At 42.0% G+C, this 15,794-nt stretch overlaps 1 protein-coding gene across 1 annotated transcript in view; it reads left to right on the top strand.

The window, feature by feature from the left end:
- Positions 1 to 2,520: 2,520 nt before the first annotated feature.
- The window catches only part of PPP1R21 (protein phosphatase 1 regulatory subunit 21), a 31,521-nt gene continuing 18,247 nt past the window's right edge, over positions 2,521 to 15,794 (top strand). Inside the window, exons 1-9 of the mRNA XM_058020928.1 lie at positions 2,521 to 2,643; positions 5,186 to 5,254; positions 5,644 to 5,790; positions 7,593 to 7,694; positions 8,348 to 8,512; positions 8,613 to 8,671; positions 11,022 to 11,116; positions 13,364 to 13,416; positions 15,376 to 15,525. Of these exons, the coding sequence (XP_057876911.1) occupies positions 2,584 to 2,643; positions 5,186 to 5,254; positions 5,644 to 5,790; positions 7,593 to 7,694; positions 8,348 to 8,512; positions 8,613 to 8,671; positions 11,022 to 11,116; positions 13,364 to 13,416; positions 15,376 to 15,525 (900 nt within the window). The 5' untranslated portion in view covers positions 2,521 to 2,583. The remainder of the gene's footprint in view (positions 2,644 to 5,185; positions 5,255 to 5,643; positions 5,791 to 7,592; positions 7,695 to 8,347; positions 8,513 to 8,612; positions 8,672 to 11,021; positions 11,117 to 13,363; positions 13,417 to 15,375; positions 15,526 to 15,794) is intronic.

Below are 15,794 nucleotides of genomic sequence, written 5' to 3'. Positions count from 1 at the left end.
TGCCTATCTCCCCTTTTACACTTCCTAAAAATGCACAGGGCTGTTGCTGGCAATAGGGATCAGCAACATGTCCTCCAACACTAAAGCTTCCTGTGGAGACACAAACATGTTTACTAATCTGGCCCCTGTGTCATATTTAGGGCTTGCCAACTTAACTACTGTGATAAGCAAAAGAACAGCACACACCAAGCCTCAAGACTAAGGAAAAAAATGAGCTTCCATTATGGGCACCTTCTATCCACTCCTACTGGAGGGGAACAAAGACAAAAGGAGGTAACAAAAAGATGATTTATCACCTCTAGCACTACCCACTACTGAGGAGCAGCTATGAAGACACCGTGCTGAAATCAAGTGGAAAAAAATGATACCATGGAAACAGAACAAAAATAATAATTTGCTGCTACATCTCTGTCCTAGACCAGGAAGCCCTTAACCTGCAAATCACCAGATGCTCAGCATATACTGGTGAAGTCTCATCACATTTTTGCCTTATTACACTTTTCCTTACACATCTGTTTCCAGTCATGTTCAGAAACAAAATTCTGCATTGACTGGCAGTACCAAATACACCTTTGATGATGTTTTCATTTTCTGCTTGAAGTGTGCTGATGGTTGTATGCACATTTGAATGTTTGGCCAGTCTGAGGATAAAGAAGCAAATATGAGGTAAGTAGCAGAGTCTCAGCAATGTCAGAAGGAGGATGAATGCTGGAGAAGCTCAAAGGTGGCTCTGAAAAAGAGACCTACACGCTGGAGAGAAGGGAGCAGAGAAGGGCCCCTCCAGGACAACACTGGGTGCAGAAAGCCAGGATCACAAAATCAGAGAATTGTCAGGGTTGGAAGGGATCTGAGGAAATCACTCATTGCAACCCCTCTGCCAGAGCAGGGTCACCTGGAGCAGGTGGCACAGGACGTGTCCAGGTGGGCTCTGGATGTCTGCAGGGAGGGCGACTCCACAACCCCCCTGGGCAGCTGTGCCAGGGCTCTGCCACCCTCAGTGTAAAGAAATTGAGTGCACAATTGCTCCGACACCCTCAGTGTAAAGGAGCAATGTCTGTAAACTGAAACACAAGAAGTTCCACCTCATGCTGAGGTGGAATTTCTTGTGTTTCAGTTTACAGACATTGCTCCTCATCCTCTGGGCACCACTGAACAGAGTCTGGCACCCTCCCCTTTGCCACCCTGAGATATTTACATGCATTGATGAGATCCCCTCTCAGTGATGCCCCAGACTGTGGAATTCGGGTTTCTGCACGGAGAGGGCAATGCATGGCCCGGGATCTACCCGTGCTCTCCTTCACTGGGATATAATGGATACACTCAGCATCTCCTTGTGAAAAATGGGTATTTTATTATTGTCTTTTCACAAATATTAAAATGAATATTATATGTGTTGTGTTAGAAAGTTATGCTGTGTTAATTTTTTAGTAGTGTGTTAAATATAGCTTTAAGTTATAAAATAATGTTAAAATAGAAACTATGCTAAGTAAGATACTTTTTAAAGAAAAGACTCGCAGCGAGATAGCAACTATAGGACGCCTAAATCTTTCAGAAAAAAAAGAATTTATTGCTCCATTATCAGGAGAAACGAACTTCTTCCTGCCTCGCTCAGCCATGAAGACGCCGGCAGGATTCAGAGGAAGAAACTGACGATGACCAGACAGAATCCTGTGTTTGAATGGAATTTATGCATCATGTAGGAGGTGTATGAATATGCAACAGGCTGTTGTTTTTAAGGGTTAATCCTCTGTTAACGTGGGTCCTTTTTCGGGCTTATTTTGCCCAGAAAAAGGTACCCGGACTGTCCCTAACTCTTTGTTTCCATTGTCTCATATTGTCCTAACAGAAATTGTTCAAATTTTTTATTACTCTAATTATATTACTATTTTAAATAACCATTTTATTATCATTAAAATTTAAAAAATGTAAAAACAAGTGGTTGGCGTTTTTCACATCCTTCATTAAGGGCTGGAGGCTGTGGGAAGAGCCGGGCGCGGGCACTGACCCGCACTGGGCGCTGAGGGAAGTGTCGGACCCGCCTTTTGTCTCACTGATCCGCCATGGGCCCGCGAATACCCGCGGCTCCCTCAGCGTCTGTGCGAGTCCCGGGGCTCCCCCTGCCGACAGCGCTGCCCGGCCGGGGAGCCGCGGGACCGGCACGATGCCAAGTAGGGATGGCGCCGGGACACCGGAGCATCGCGATTATCGCGGCATGAACCCGCAGCCCCGTTCGCGGGCGAAGCTTTTTGGGCGGGGCGGCGCCCCGTAGCCCGTTGCCGAGGCAACGTTGCGAGCGCCTGGCCGGCATCACGTGACTAGGCTGGCTCCACCCCCACAGCCACGCCCCCCCTCCCGCCGCCATCTTGGAAGTTGCGTCAAGATGGCGGCGTCGGCGGCTTAAAAGCTCCGCCCCCCTCGCCTCGCGCACGGCGTGGTTACGTCACCGCGTTCCCGCCGCCCTGAACCCGGAAGTGCGTCTTGCCATTCGCGCGCGTGCGGGGCCGGCGGGAGCGCCCGAGTCCGTCCGAGCGCAGCCGAGCCCGGCCGAGCCGAGCCGAGCGCAGCCGAGCCGGCGGGGCGGAGATGGCGGCGGCGGCGGAGCTGCAGGGGAAGTACCAGAAGCTGGCCCAGGAGTACTCCAAGGTACCGGGCACCAGCGGGGCCCGCAGCTCCGCGGCTGCAGCGCTGCTTTCCGCGGGGTGCCGGGGGTGCCTCCCCGGGCGTGAGGCGGGAGCCGCGGGTTTGCGGTGCCGGGGGAGCGCGGCTGAGCGGCCCCGTGTGCAGGACGTGCTGGTGTAGCCACAGCGGGCTTGGCTGTGCCGGGGCACTGACACCGGCCGTGCTTCCCTTGCTCCCGCTTCCAGGCGGGCTCGGGCCCTGGCTTTGCCCGCTGAACATTTGCCCGGGGCCGGCCGTGTGAGCTCCGGGGTGCGGGAGCTCGGCGGTGTCGGTGGCTCTTGGAAGCGAGCAGGACATTTGCTTCCACGTTAGCCTCCTGTCTGTCCCCCTTCTTCTGCCCCAGGTGATTTTGCATCCCGTTCCTGGTGCTGCTTTACAAAGATGTGTACCCATAGTGGAGAATGCCTTTCCTTTCCAAGGTGCCTGAGGTGAAATAGTGGAGCCTTGCTCAGCACTGAGCCCTTCATTCCGTCTTCTTCACTGAAAGGAAGAGGAGATTCTTGGTCTGGAGTGGCAGAGTTCCCCAATAGCTCTGGGGAAGAAAGGCAGCACTTTTTGTGCAGCCTCACATCAGCAAGTGGCACAAGGCACTTGTCTGTGTTTGACACTTCTCCCAGCTCACAGAACCATGTCTTTAAACACTCTTCTTCTTGGAACTGTTACAAAAACACCATGTGTAGCATCTAAATAGTTTACAGATAGATAGCCTGTTAGTGCTGCCACAAAATAGTTTAAGAACATTTAATTTGCTTTGCAGCCTTGTAGGTCACAGGATTCACATGCCTTGTTTTATACAGAGGCTCTCTTATTCCTTGGAGATCAGCAGTGGCTGAGGATGAGATAATGGAGGGATGTTGGTGCTTGATTCCTGAATGAGCATTGGAAATGTGGACTTCTGACTATAGCTTCCAAAAATTCCCACTGCTGGATCCTTTTTTTTTAGTATGGTGCCCAGAAGCTTTCTTTGAGCTTCACCAAGCACTTCTCAGCCTGTACCATTCATCCTTTTTGCTGGAACTATTTTTTTTTCATCTCATCCCATTTCTCATGCAGTGCAGCTCATTGTGGGACTCCCCCTTTGCAGAAATCTCTTCTCTTTGTTGTTGGCTGCTTGTTGTGTGCAGTGGAAATGGGGAGTAGCCCTGGAGTAGCCTGCTCACCCAAAGGTGCTCTGAAAGCCATGGAGAGAGGGGGACAAGAGCCTGACAGACTCAAGCAGTGCTGGGTGAAATCCCTGCCAAAGGATTGCTTTTCCTCTTGGTTCACAGACCAGTCCAGAAGGAGGATGAGGAGAAGAAGAGACTCTGAAAACACACAAGTTGCAGCTGCTGGCTGTCTCCTGAAGGAATAACCAAAGCAGCTTTGGGGCAGCCTGTGTGGGTCCTACTGCAGCTGAGTCTGTGGGTGCAGCAGGACTGAGCTGCTTCATTCTCTGCTCCTACAGGAGCAGCTGTGGCCCAGAGACAGCTGTAGAAATCTCCTGCACTTCTCCTTCTTGCTAGGGAAATCTGTGCTTGGAAGTTTTTCTCTGTGCTCTGGGAGGTTTCTTGCCTTGCCTTTGTGATGCCTGAGCAGCACAGTGGGAATACTGCAGGGGAAACAGCTTAGCAGTGACTTCTGACCTTTCAAACACACTCAGTCATCACACTGAAACAATGAGCCACTGCTGTTTTACCCTGAGTCTTGCCTTTTATGCACCTGCCAGATACCTGCACAAACCCTTTTAGTTTATATCTGCAACAGCTGGACTCACACATGTCAAATGAGTGCAAACTGCCTTTGGAGAAACCAGGATCCAAGCAAATTTTGAGGAATGGGAAGATGGAAGTGTCAGAGTCCTCACTGCTGCAGGGCAGAGGTACTCTGTGGAGTGACTCTGTGGGAAATAGATTTCTTGAGGATCACTTTTCACTGCAGTGATTTTAGCTCAGATTTGGGTACTGTGCAAGTAAGGCTTAGAGGGCTTTTCCTTGTATGCTTTTTGTGTCACTGTGTTCTCTCTGGATCATCTGCTGCCACTGGCAATAAGTAATTTTGCATTAGATTCCTCTTGAATTGATACAGATTTTGACTTTGAGTCCTGCTTGTGTTCCAGAATTGGTTATAAACAGTTTTGGGAGAAGAGGGGAGAGATAGAAATAGCCCTGAATATGACCAAGAGCTTCATAAGTCGAGGAAGAGGTTGCAGCTTTTCCATATTTGTTCCTAGTTCTTCGTATCTTAATTATATTTAAGTAACTGGTCTCCAAGGATATTTATTAAGAATTCTGTTGTATTTGACCAAAATGTTCAGGTGGTAAAGTTACTGCTTGTTCTTTGGCAAGTCAGGATATGAATTGGATGCCTTTTAAACCTGATACCACTGCTATTTACCACTAAGAAAGTACTTGAAAAAGCAGTCACACCTGGCACTCTCCTGAGAGTGTGATGCTTTCTGCACTTTCTCATGCATGGCTTTTGTTCATTCTGCTGTCTTTCATAGTTACTGGCATCTCTTGTTTTTCAGCTTCGTGCTCAGAACCAAGTCCTGAAAAAAGGAGTTGTAGATGAGCAAGCAAACTCTGCCTCACTGAAGGTAATCTCTAAAAACTGCTCATGACAGGTGGACTAAGCTGTGACAAAATTAGTGTATAGGGGTACTTTTTACTAAAAAGTAATGTCAATAAAAGAATGAAGAGGGAGCTTGATTTTAGTAAAAGAATTTCTGTTTTGCAGCTAGCCTGTTCTCTGTAAGTGCTGAGTTTGTAAAAGGGGAAGTTTGATTCTTGATAATTATAGAGTGAAATAGCTACTTGGGTATGATCTGTGACCAGCTCAAGGAAGTGAAATACATTTTTTTTTTAGTTCAGAAACGATACTTTCTATCTCTTCAGTGTTTCAAAAGTGTAGCAACTTTCTAACTTGTTTTTAACTTGTAAAAATAAATGTGAAGATTTTAAAATTAATTTTTTTTTTATCATGCAGGAACAGCTGAAGATGAAGGATCAGTCCCTGAGGAAACTGCAACAAGAAATGGACAGCTTGACCTTTCGAAATCAGCAACTTGCCAAGCGGGTGGAGCTACTTCAGGATGAACTTGCATTAAGTGAAGCTCGGGGCAAAAAGAACAAGGTATGTGCTGGAGGCAAAGAAAACTTGCTTAGCAGATGTCTGCTCCTCACCTGTCAGAGCCTTGTCCTGAGTTTTAGCAGTGGGTATTTTGTGGCAAGGGTTGAGCTTAATGTTCTTGTCAGAACTTGTGTTATTTTACCTGATGTGAGTGAAAACACCCATAAAACACATGCTTATATATATAAATATATATATACATAAAATGAAATGCATGATGTGTAGTTCTTTACTCTTCTAGTCTGTCACCTGACTGATGCTGAATTGCTGTCTTCTTTTATGGATATTTATTAACTGTCCAAAAAAGTGGGAAATACTTTGGAGTTCTGTGGTTAGTCAGCTGCTCTGCAGAAAGCTGATCACTCCTCATTTCCCATCCCCACCTCTTTGCTTTGTAATTTTGATGTTGGTAGTTAACTCTTCAGCCTGTGATCATAGCTTTTCTATGTGAATCTTGTCAAATGCTTTGAAATCTAAATTTTTAGCTTGTATTCTTTGTTATTTCAAAATGACAGAATTATTTCAACACTGTGGTCTTTTCTGCCAAAATGCTTGCTGATTAAACCTTGTGATGTCATATTCTAAGGCCAGCTGTGCCTTCTGTAGGTAACACCCCAATTCCAGGGGTGATGTGCTTGGACTTCAGTAATTCTTAATTTTCAAGCATTTCTTACTGATTTTCTCATGAAGAATCCCCTCTTAATTACTGCTGTCTTTTCTTTTTTGTGCTGTCTTTTCTCAATGTGCTGTAGTTAAAGACTGGCTTTAAAGAAATCATTCAATTGATTAATAATATGATCATCTTCCTACTTTTCCCATAAACTCTTGCCCATTTTTCTGCTCTCTGATTCCTTCACAAGCACAGTGCTTCTGACTGCATTATTCATGCACCACAATAGATTGTTCTTTCAAATGCAGCTTGACCCTTCTGTTCTTTTATTTCAAACTCTGTAAGTTACTGTTTTTCTAGCTGTGTTTCCAAATTTTCAAGGACATCAGCCTGTCTTTAGTAGCTTTGTAAACAATTGCCACTGAGTTTCTTTCCTGTTAAAATGCACAGCTTTAGTTCCCTGGTCTGTGTTAGAGTGCAATCCCTTTAGAAGGAGCAGAACATGTGCCCATATCTCAGGTGGAGTTCACAGGCTGGCATCAAAAACACAGAGGTGACTTATCTGTCCTCACATCCCTAATTCTTGAGGTTTGGTGTTGAGTTTAAATGCATAGAGTCTCCCCTGTGTTTGGAGATAATACCTTTCCTCAGCAGTGTGGTATGGGGATTCAGTGATCTGAGTCTTTTGGATTAAATGAGTGGAAAATGAGGGAAAAGGCAGAGGGATATGTATGGTTGATGGGCAGGGAAGAGCCTGTGCTTCCATGGCACCTTGTGCTGCAGCCTGCTGAGAGCAGCCTGCCTTACACCTGGGCACAGGTGTGCCTTACACACAGCCAGCAAAGCAGCTGAGCCTGGGTATGGAGGGTTTGGGATTGCTGACTGCATGGGATCATCAGGATCCCAGTGATTTCAGGTGGGCTGCTGCCCATCCAAGGGATTGATTGATTCCTGTGGGTGTGAATGGGACTCCTGAGTGGAGGCTTTCCCCAGGCAGGGTCACAGGGGTGTATTTTAAACAAGGAAGGGAAAGTGTGCTGCCTTGAGGCTGCTGCTGAGTGCAATATTCACACTTTTGATGTGTCACTCAGTGTCAGCAGGACATCTCCTGGTGTGCCCCTCTGGGAGTTACCTGTGGGAGCTGTTCCCCCAAACCTGGCACTTGGAGATAATGAGTGCATTTTGGCTCTTTTAGAAAAGTGTAGAATCCTCATCTCAGCTGAGTCAAGAACAGAAAAGTGTCTTCAATGAAGATCTGCAGAAGAAAATAGAAGAAAATGAACGACTGCATATACTTGTGAGTGAAATTGTGTTTTGCCTTTATTGTTGGTTCAGAGAACTGGTGTTACAACCAAAGATATGGAAAGTAAAGTACTGTCTGAAAACTGCTGGGTTTAGAAGCTTAGTTGTATGCAAAGCAGTAGATTAGATCAGATTGTTTATAAAGATGTTCACCAGGCAAATCAAGTATGTTTTGACTTCTTAAGACAGTGTGTAGAATCACATAATATGTGTTTTCTCATTCAGATTTTAATTTTTGGTGACAGCTGCCCTACTGAAAATAGCCTGGTACTGATAGGAAATTTCTTATTAGTTCATTTACTGTTTCAGAATTGCTTTAAAGTTTAAAATATTTTCTGCAAGTTGCCATAATTAGGAACTACTTCACCAAAGTGGAATGCATTTCACTTTAGAAAACTTGAGAAAAACCTTTTGGCTCAAGTTCAGTTTTTCATGTGCCTGCTATTAGTCAGCAATATATTTAAAGAATGATTACTACTACAAAACTTTCCTGAATCTTTTCTCTGTAAATAAAATAAAACTTCTATTTTTCTGAGAACTGGTAATTGCTGTTAACCTGATCTGCCTAATGAAATTGGAGTAACTTAAAGGACTGGATTCAGTAGTAAAATGAAGCTTTTAAAAAGAACTTTTCTTTCCTTGCTGTAGTTCTTTGAAGCAGATGAGCAGCACAAACGTTTGGAAGCAGAGCTGAGGAGCAGACTGGAGGTTTTGGAAACAGATGCTGCCCAGCACCAAGCTGTGGTGGACAGCTTAACAAAGAAATACACAGAGACCATAGAGAAGCTGCAGAATGATAAAGCCAAACTAGAAGTAAGGAGTTTTTCCTCTTGCTTGCAAGTTTGCAAAGTTTTGAAATGCAATGTCTTGCTGTGTCAGCACTTACATTGTGAGATTATCTTCTTGCATAAAGATCAAGTCTCAGACACTAGAAAGAGAAGCTAAGGACTGTAGGCTTCGAACTGAAGAATGGTAAGTGGCTTTATTTCATTGATGTAAAGAAATCATTGCTGTGAAACATTAACTGGATTGTTTTTAAGAATAATAACATTTTATAAAAGGGTTTAATTGAAAGACTTTGATAAAACTCCATTTGTATTATCATGAGGACAAATGTGAGCAGTGCAGGTCAAGCCTCCTTTTCCTTTGCTATGTATGGAACCAGACAATTCCATTAGACAATTTCTGCTTTGAGTAAGAGCAGTTTTGTCTCCAGGCTTTATCAATACCAGTAATGTTGATGAAAGTTTGAAGAATTTATTTGTAATTGAAAACCATAGAAAGTAAAAACTGTATGAAACAAAGATATGTGAGTTTGTAAAAACTGCTTCTAAGAACAAAGTTTGGGTAACATATGCTGAGAGAACTGATTGAAAAGAGTTTCAGAAATCCCCCTTCACTGCAAAAGCTTCTCAAACAATTTTTTTTCTTCAGGTACAGTGTTCTCAGCTAGAATATTTGAAAGTTTTTATCAGGGAATGATATTGTTAGTTTTGGAATATTTTCATTGTCTTGAAGACAAGTTGTAGAAGTTGAGGACCGTGGCCCAAATGAAATTAGGGTGCATTTCTCTGAAGTGCATTAAGCTGCATTTTTTAGAACATACATGTGCAGTACAGATCTTTAATGTAATGAATAAGATGTATAGTGAGTGGTCAGATGCAGAGTTCCTGCTTTCCCATGGTAACCTTCAAGTGTGTATTTTAATTATGTTGATAGATGTGAAGATACTTGTATCCAATAACTCCACTAATACAAGTCAGGGTTTCACTGAAAATGACTTAGAAAAGAGGGAGAAGGCTGTGTTTGGCTGCTAGTTGCATTTTTTGTGGTGTTTGAAAAGCTGTAGTTTTAATCTGCTACTAGTCAGTTCAGGCTTCGTCTATCATGTTCTATGGGACTGGGTAATTGATGTCATTGTAAGAAGTTATCCCTACTATTTTAATTATACCATATTAAGTTTTTAAAAGTAATAAAGCCTGACACTTCATGTTAAACAGTGCAGTCACTGTCTGCTGAACACATGGCAGGATGTGTCCCTGAGAATGCTGCCCTTCTGTTTCCCTGCTTTGTCAGGGGGAGGGATCCATTTGCCTCTGACACCCACACTTTACTCAGAAAAGCCAGAGGATATGGGACTTGACAGCCTGCATGCCTTGAAAATTAAAGGGCAGAATGTAAGGCAAAACATGTCAAACTCCTTGTTTGTCATTCCCATAAGTCTGAAAAGGAAATATCAGTACATTTGCAGTTTGTGTTGGAGTTCATTTTCTATCATGCTCAGTGCTACTGCAGTACCTGCTGTACAGTTTCTGTGCAATTATGGAGCTGCTCTCCAAGAAAAGTATTTTATGTGCATGAGCTACCTATTGGCCAGTTTCTTCATATCTTCCTTGTCCATTTTGGATTATTTTGCTTTGTTAGAGTTGCTGAGTTTCTTTGCATCAAATATTGTAAGGAAAGAAAAAAAAAACCCTGTCACTTTGACACCTTTCCCCCACCCTCCACTATATGTGCAGGAGTTCTAGATGTCAAACAGGAAGCAAAACAGTGAAGAATTTGGGGCCCTAAGTTGGGTAAGGTGTGGAATTTGGTCTGAATCAATAATGGAGTTTCTTTATAGATACATGTATATAATGCTGGAATATGTTACTGTTCATCTCAGCAACCTATTCTCATTATATTAGCAGTCTTAATTACTTAGGTTCACATGTACATGCACAGTCAAATGCAAATGAAGAAAATTTAGAGAAAAATCTCTTGGGAATGCATCAGGAACATAATTGTCAAGTCATGTCAGAACAGGCAGTATCATAGCAGTGTTTAAATATGGGTTTTGAAAAGCCTTTGAGGTATCTCAGACAGTGATGTGACATAGTTAATTGAATTATTGACAACTCATTGCCTGCTTATTGGAATGCATTGGATGCACAGTAACTAATTTGGAGGCCCTGTTACCTTCCCATCCAAATTCTAGTAGAAAACAATGCTTTCATAGAGCTTATATAATAGTTGCACTATAAGAAAATGAGGTGAATCTTAACTCTGAAGTAAATGGAGCTTCTCAAGAATGGAAATTTAGGATTTTCAGGTTTATGGTAACTTCCTGCTTTTGTTAGGATTAGGATTCAATGTTGTGTTAAATATGAGATAAAGAGGACAAATTACTCCCACTGTATTTATTCTAACTTCTAGAAGGACACAGATACCTGTACACTCAAGGGATGCCTCTAGTGAGTTATGGTGTTGGTGATACAGATGAAATTGTAAAGGTTTACAATGTGTGTGTGTGTGGTTTTTCGTTTGTCTCTTTGTTATTTAGCCAGCAACAGCTAAAGAATCTTCAAGCAGCTTTGGGCAGTAGACTGGAAGAATCTCTATGCATAATTAATGAAAAAGTTCCTTTTAATGACACAAGTACGTATTGCCTTGGTCTGGGTATCTTGTTTGATTGTTTTTTTTTTTGGGTATCCATCTGGAGGGAGTACTCCTTCTGAATTAAAATGTATTAGCTGTAAGAAATGTGGGACATCTGAACAGACACTTGGAGGTAACTGTAGTAAGTATTCCTCATACTTGTCATGGTCTTCAGTAATTCTAAAATACCAAGTTTTTATATGTATAATGAAAATTGCAACTTTTGAAGGCTTTTGAGTGATTTGCCACTTGTCTTATTTAGTGTTGACAGGATGAAGGAACACTGTCAATTTAATGGCTGCTCCATAAAGATTGGATACTCATCTCAAAGAGTATTGTTTTTGGCAGGGTATATTCAAGAGGTGCAGTAAGTTAAGGTGGGGGAAAACTGGTGGCTGCAGAGATATTGCACCATTATTGATGCACTTATTACTGGTGGGGAATTTCTGTCTCATTGATCAGAAAACACACAGAGTAGTTCTTACCTGAAGGCTGCTTAGACTTGTTTGTCCCTTCATGGGGAAAAAAAGCCCTTTGGACCTGGGGACTTTTACCTGAAGCAATGTTTTTTCTGCTTCCTTTCCAACTGCTGCTAGATCAGCTGAAGTGCAGAGGAGCCCCTGGAGTTAGGAGTGCTCAGCCTTTGCATGGCTTTGTTGCAAGCATGGGTTAGTATGTGCTGCTGTGCACTGTGTGCTTTCCTAAACAGCTGAACACAAGGCTGGGCAGGCACTGCCTCCTCTTCAAGACCAGGAGGACCTGGAATAGTGAAAAAGCTCAAAGTAGTGAAGAAAGAGCAGAGAAGTGAAAACAGGCTTTTGAATTTCTTGTATGTTTCATTGGTGGCTGTTTGCATTTTTCATTCAGTTTAAAACCTGCTGACAGTGTTTTAAGTAGCCTTAGGCTCTCTAAAAGCTGATCTGGCAGGTGTTGCAGGGGTGAGTGTGCCAAGCTCTCCAGTGGTTTGGCAATCCAGTGAGTCTTGGCTTGGGAACAGCAGATTATCATCTCTGCAGGAAAAGTTGACTCCCATACAGCACATCACATTGAGGTGTTGGTGCCTGGATTGGGATCCTTTTCACTTCTCTCACTTTGCCTGGCATCTGCTGCCTATTTCTGCTTCTCTGGCTTCTTGAGCTTGCATGTTTTAGGTGCTTATCATTGTAGCAAGAACTTTGCTAAAATAATTTATCTGCTCACTCAGCTGCCATAGCTTAATACCTTTGCTTGTGTAGTAGAAAACACTGCAAATGGAGAACATTTCTTTAGTGATAGATCAGTGGAAGTCAGGGGATGTTTTTTTGCTCTGGATTCCAGCTGTCTTCCTATAGACCCTGTAGTTGGCTTCAGGTTTAACTAGCAGCTAATTTCAGTAACAATCAAATGACTGCTAAGCATGATTTACAGAGCAGAAAGTTTCCTGAAGCATTTATTTAGAAGTAGGATTCAATAATTTTGGACAGGGTTATTTTCCTCTAAATGTAACTACCTCTTCCCATGTTTTAATAGCCAAATGTGAATGACACAAAAGGAATAAAAAACTGTAAATTTCCTTTGTGAGCAAATTTTAAACTAAGCTGGTTGTTGTTCAACTGAATTGAGAATGGATGTGACCCCTTTTAAATCTCTAAGGCTTTGTAAGCTGTTCTCTAGGTACAAATAGCCCTCTGCCCCTCTAATTGTGGCTGCTTGTAACTGAATAATCATTCTGGTTACTTCATGACTAGAGAAGAATGCTGAAATACATGGAGAGTACCTCTTAGTCTTAATTATCACCATATTAAATGTATACAAGAGCTTTAAAAAGCATGGAAACCATTCAAAAATATATTAGTCTTACTTGGCCTCTCCTTGGCATGTAATTGAAATTTGAAGATAATCTTGAATTCTTTAAGTGTGTTTTCTTTTAAAAGATTTTTTCACTCTTGTTTGTGATGAATATTGTTCTTTGGGCAAAAGGAGTCTGCTCTTATTTCTCAAATTCAGGGTCTTCAGATGATTAAATTTGACTTAAAATCTGAGGCAAGTATTGAACTGCTTTCCCTTCCACTTAATCACAGAAATCCTTAAGTGAGGATATTTAGGGCTACTTTATTGGAGTCAATCATTTGTATCTCTTTAGTTAATATTGCTTACATAACCTGTAATATCCCTGCAATTAATTTTCTTTTTAAAGTCAGTATTTACAAAAAAATGTCTCTCCCCCACAATTTAACAAGTGCATAAAACTCAATTTTTGTCCTGTAGGATCTGCTCGATACAATGCTCTGAATGTACCTTTGCACAACAGAAGGAATCAGGTAAGTGCTTCTTGTGATTTCCTGTGGCTCTGCACAGCTTTCTATACAGATGCTGAAATAAAACCAGTCATTTTAGTACCTCAAATGGCAGAAGATAGCCTGTCTTACTACTGTCATGATATTCTGAGAGCATTTCTGCCCACAGAGCCCCTGCACTTTCCAAGACCTTGTGTACATTGTTGTTACATCAAGGAGCCTTAATAAAGTTATAGGAAATATTCTTTTATTGTGTCAACCTTCAGTAAGCTAGAAGTTGGAACACTTCATTTTTAAAGTTGGTTAAAACTACAGTAGTTCAGAGGTTTTTTTGTTGGAAAAAGGTAGGTTTGGTATCCTAAATTCCTTTTCCCTCAAACTGAGCTTCTTCAGTCACATCACTTGAACTTTAGAGAATGTGTGCGTTTGTAAACTGCACAGTGGTGTGTGCACTAAAATGCTGTGTTGGGTGACATTACTTGTCACCAGTCACAGCCCTTTCAAGGAAAAAATCATGTCACTTTGAGATCTCTGCATGGTTCATTTACGTTTTGTGGGATACTTCTTGCCAAAGCACCTCTTACTTGCAGCAGAATAACTCTTATATATTGAAACGTTTTTAGAAAACAGTTTCTGTTCGCTGCTGTAATTTAACGAGATTCCTTGGGAATGTTGTTTATTCAGTATTCAAAAACGAGCATTCTGTGAATGGCTGAATATTTTAAGGGTTTTTACAATAGCAAATCAGAAATCTGCATGCAATCAAAATTTTCCTGTGTTGCTACCACTGAGGATGGACTATTCAGCACTGTGGCGTTTTTCTGTTTCCATGTGTCTCTCAAGTCTTCAAGTTAGTGCATTCAGATGCTGCAGGAAGAGTTAAAATAGCTGCTCTCTCCATTCTTCAGAAGTGCCTGTAAAGAGACCTTTTTCCCAATAATGTCTCCTGTGAGAACAGGTGACTTGCTGTTCAGTTTTGTGATGGAAATAACCTTAAATTTCAGGTTGCTGCTGCTGAGTTCCAAGAAAAATCTCAATAGCTGCATGGAAACTCCCTCCTCTTACTATTTTCTGCCAGCACTATGTCAGGCAGCCTCATGCTTCAAGATCTGCAATCTTGAAAATAGTTCAAGACAGATTTTTATGACTGGCTTTGCCAGTGGAGGCAAAATGTTGGTGTATTAGCACAGGCTGTGTGTGTTTCCCTTCCTTACATGACTAATTAACATATACAAGCTGGGTATAATGACTGCTTTAATTACTTGCCACCATCCCAGATCCATAATCAAGACTGACCTGATTTAACAGTCCATTGAGGCATTAAGAGTACATCTCTGAAAGATAAGTTATTCTTGGCTGAAACGTCACTATAACATTATTCTCTTCCCATAAATCCCAACAGGGAATAGTTTTCTTCTCTCTTGAATTTATGTTCCATTCTGGATTAATTTTTTTGGTACCTTCCTGCTTTACTAAAGCCACAGAACAGCCTTACTCATGAGCAGTAGCTCAGCTCTGTCCAGGAGAATAAGAATTGAGTGTTCTTCGTTAGAGGAGCAGACACCTTTAATTCTGGGAGAAAACATTATTGCTTTTTACTAATTAAATTGAGGTTTCCTTGCAACCTGGTGTTGAGCTGTTGTCAGCAATTAGTCTGTTGTGCTTTGGAAATTTCAGACATGGTTTCTGTAATTGTGCTGACCTCTCAGTGTTTTTGTGGTTTGCAAGTTTGAAAAATGCAGCAGAGGCAAACCATCACCAGTTGTGTGAAATAAAAAGATACTTTGTTGTCAGAGAACAATGTGCCCTTCTGTAGTTTATGAATAAAAATTAAGTTAAAAATAATTGCTGTTGTGTATTTTAGGCTGAAATAACAACAAGGAAGAAATTGCTGATAATGATTTTTTGTATCCAAACAGGTTTTTTTTTCTCATATTTAAATAGATCCATTCAAACACAATCATTTTATTAATGTCTTTCCAGCTGAAGCTGCGAGACCTTGCTGGCCAGGCCCTGGCTTTTGTCCAAGAACTTGTAACAGCTCTCCTGAACTTCCACACATATACTGAGCAGAAGGTACAGATCTTCCCCATTGATTCTGCAACAGACACCATATCACCCTTGAACCAGAAGGTAAAGTTTACACACTTCAGCTACAAATATATTCAGTTAGTTAGACTTTAGTGAGTGATTGATCCTAGGGAAAATTGCACCACCTTTATTGGAATGCTGTGAGTGTGTTCCTGAGAGCCAGCCCCTCCTGCATGGGACATCTTTTCTGCTCCATGAATTCTCTGAATGTGGATGAGGTGTAGCTGCAGAGAATCCTTTTCCTCTGTGCCTCTGCTAGAAGAGAAATATTAATCAAATCAAAGCTTTGCTTTTTTAATTGCTGAATTGAA

This window comes from Melospiza georgiana, chromosome 3, assembly GCF_028018845.1.
Source record: "Melospiza georgiana isolate bMelGeo1 chromosome 3, bMelGeo1.pri, whole genome shotgun sequence".
Taxonomy (NCBI): Eukaryota; Metazoa; Chordata; class Aves; order Passeriformes; family Passerellidae; genus Melospiza; species Melospiza georgiana.
The sequence above is the reverse complement of the archived record's forward strand: the minus strand, read 5'-3'. Positions and strand labels throughout refer to the sequence as shown.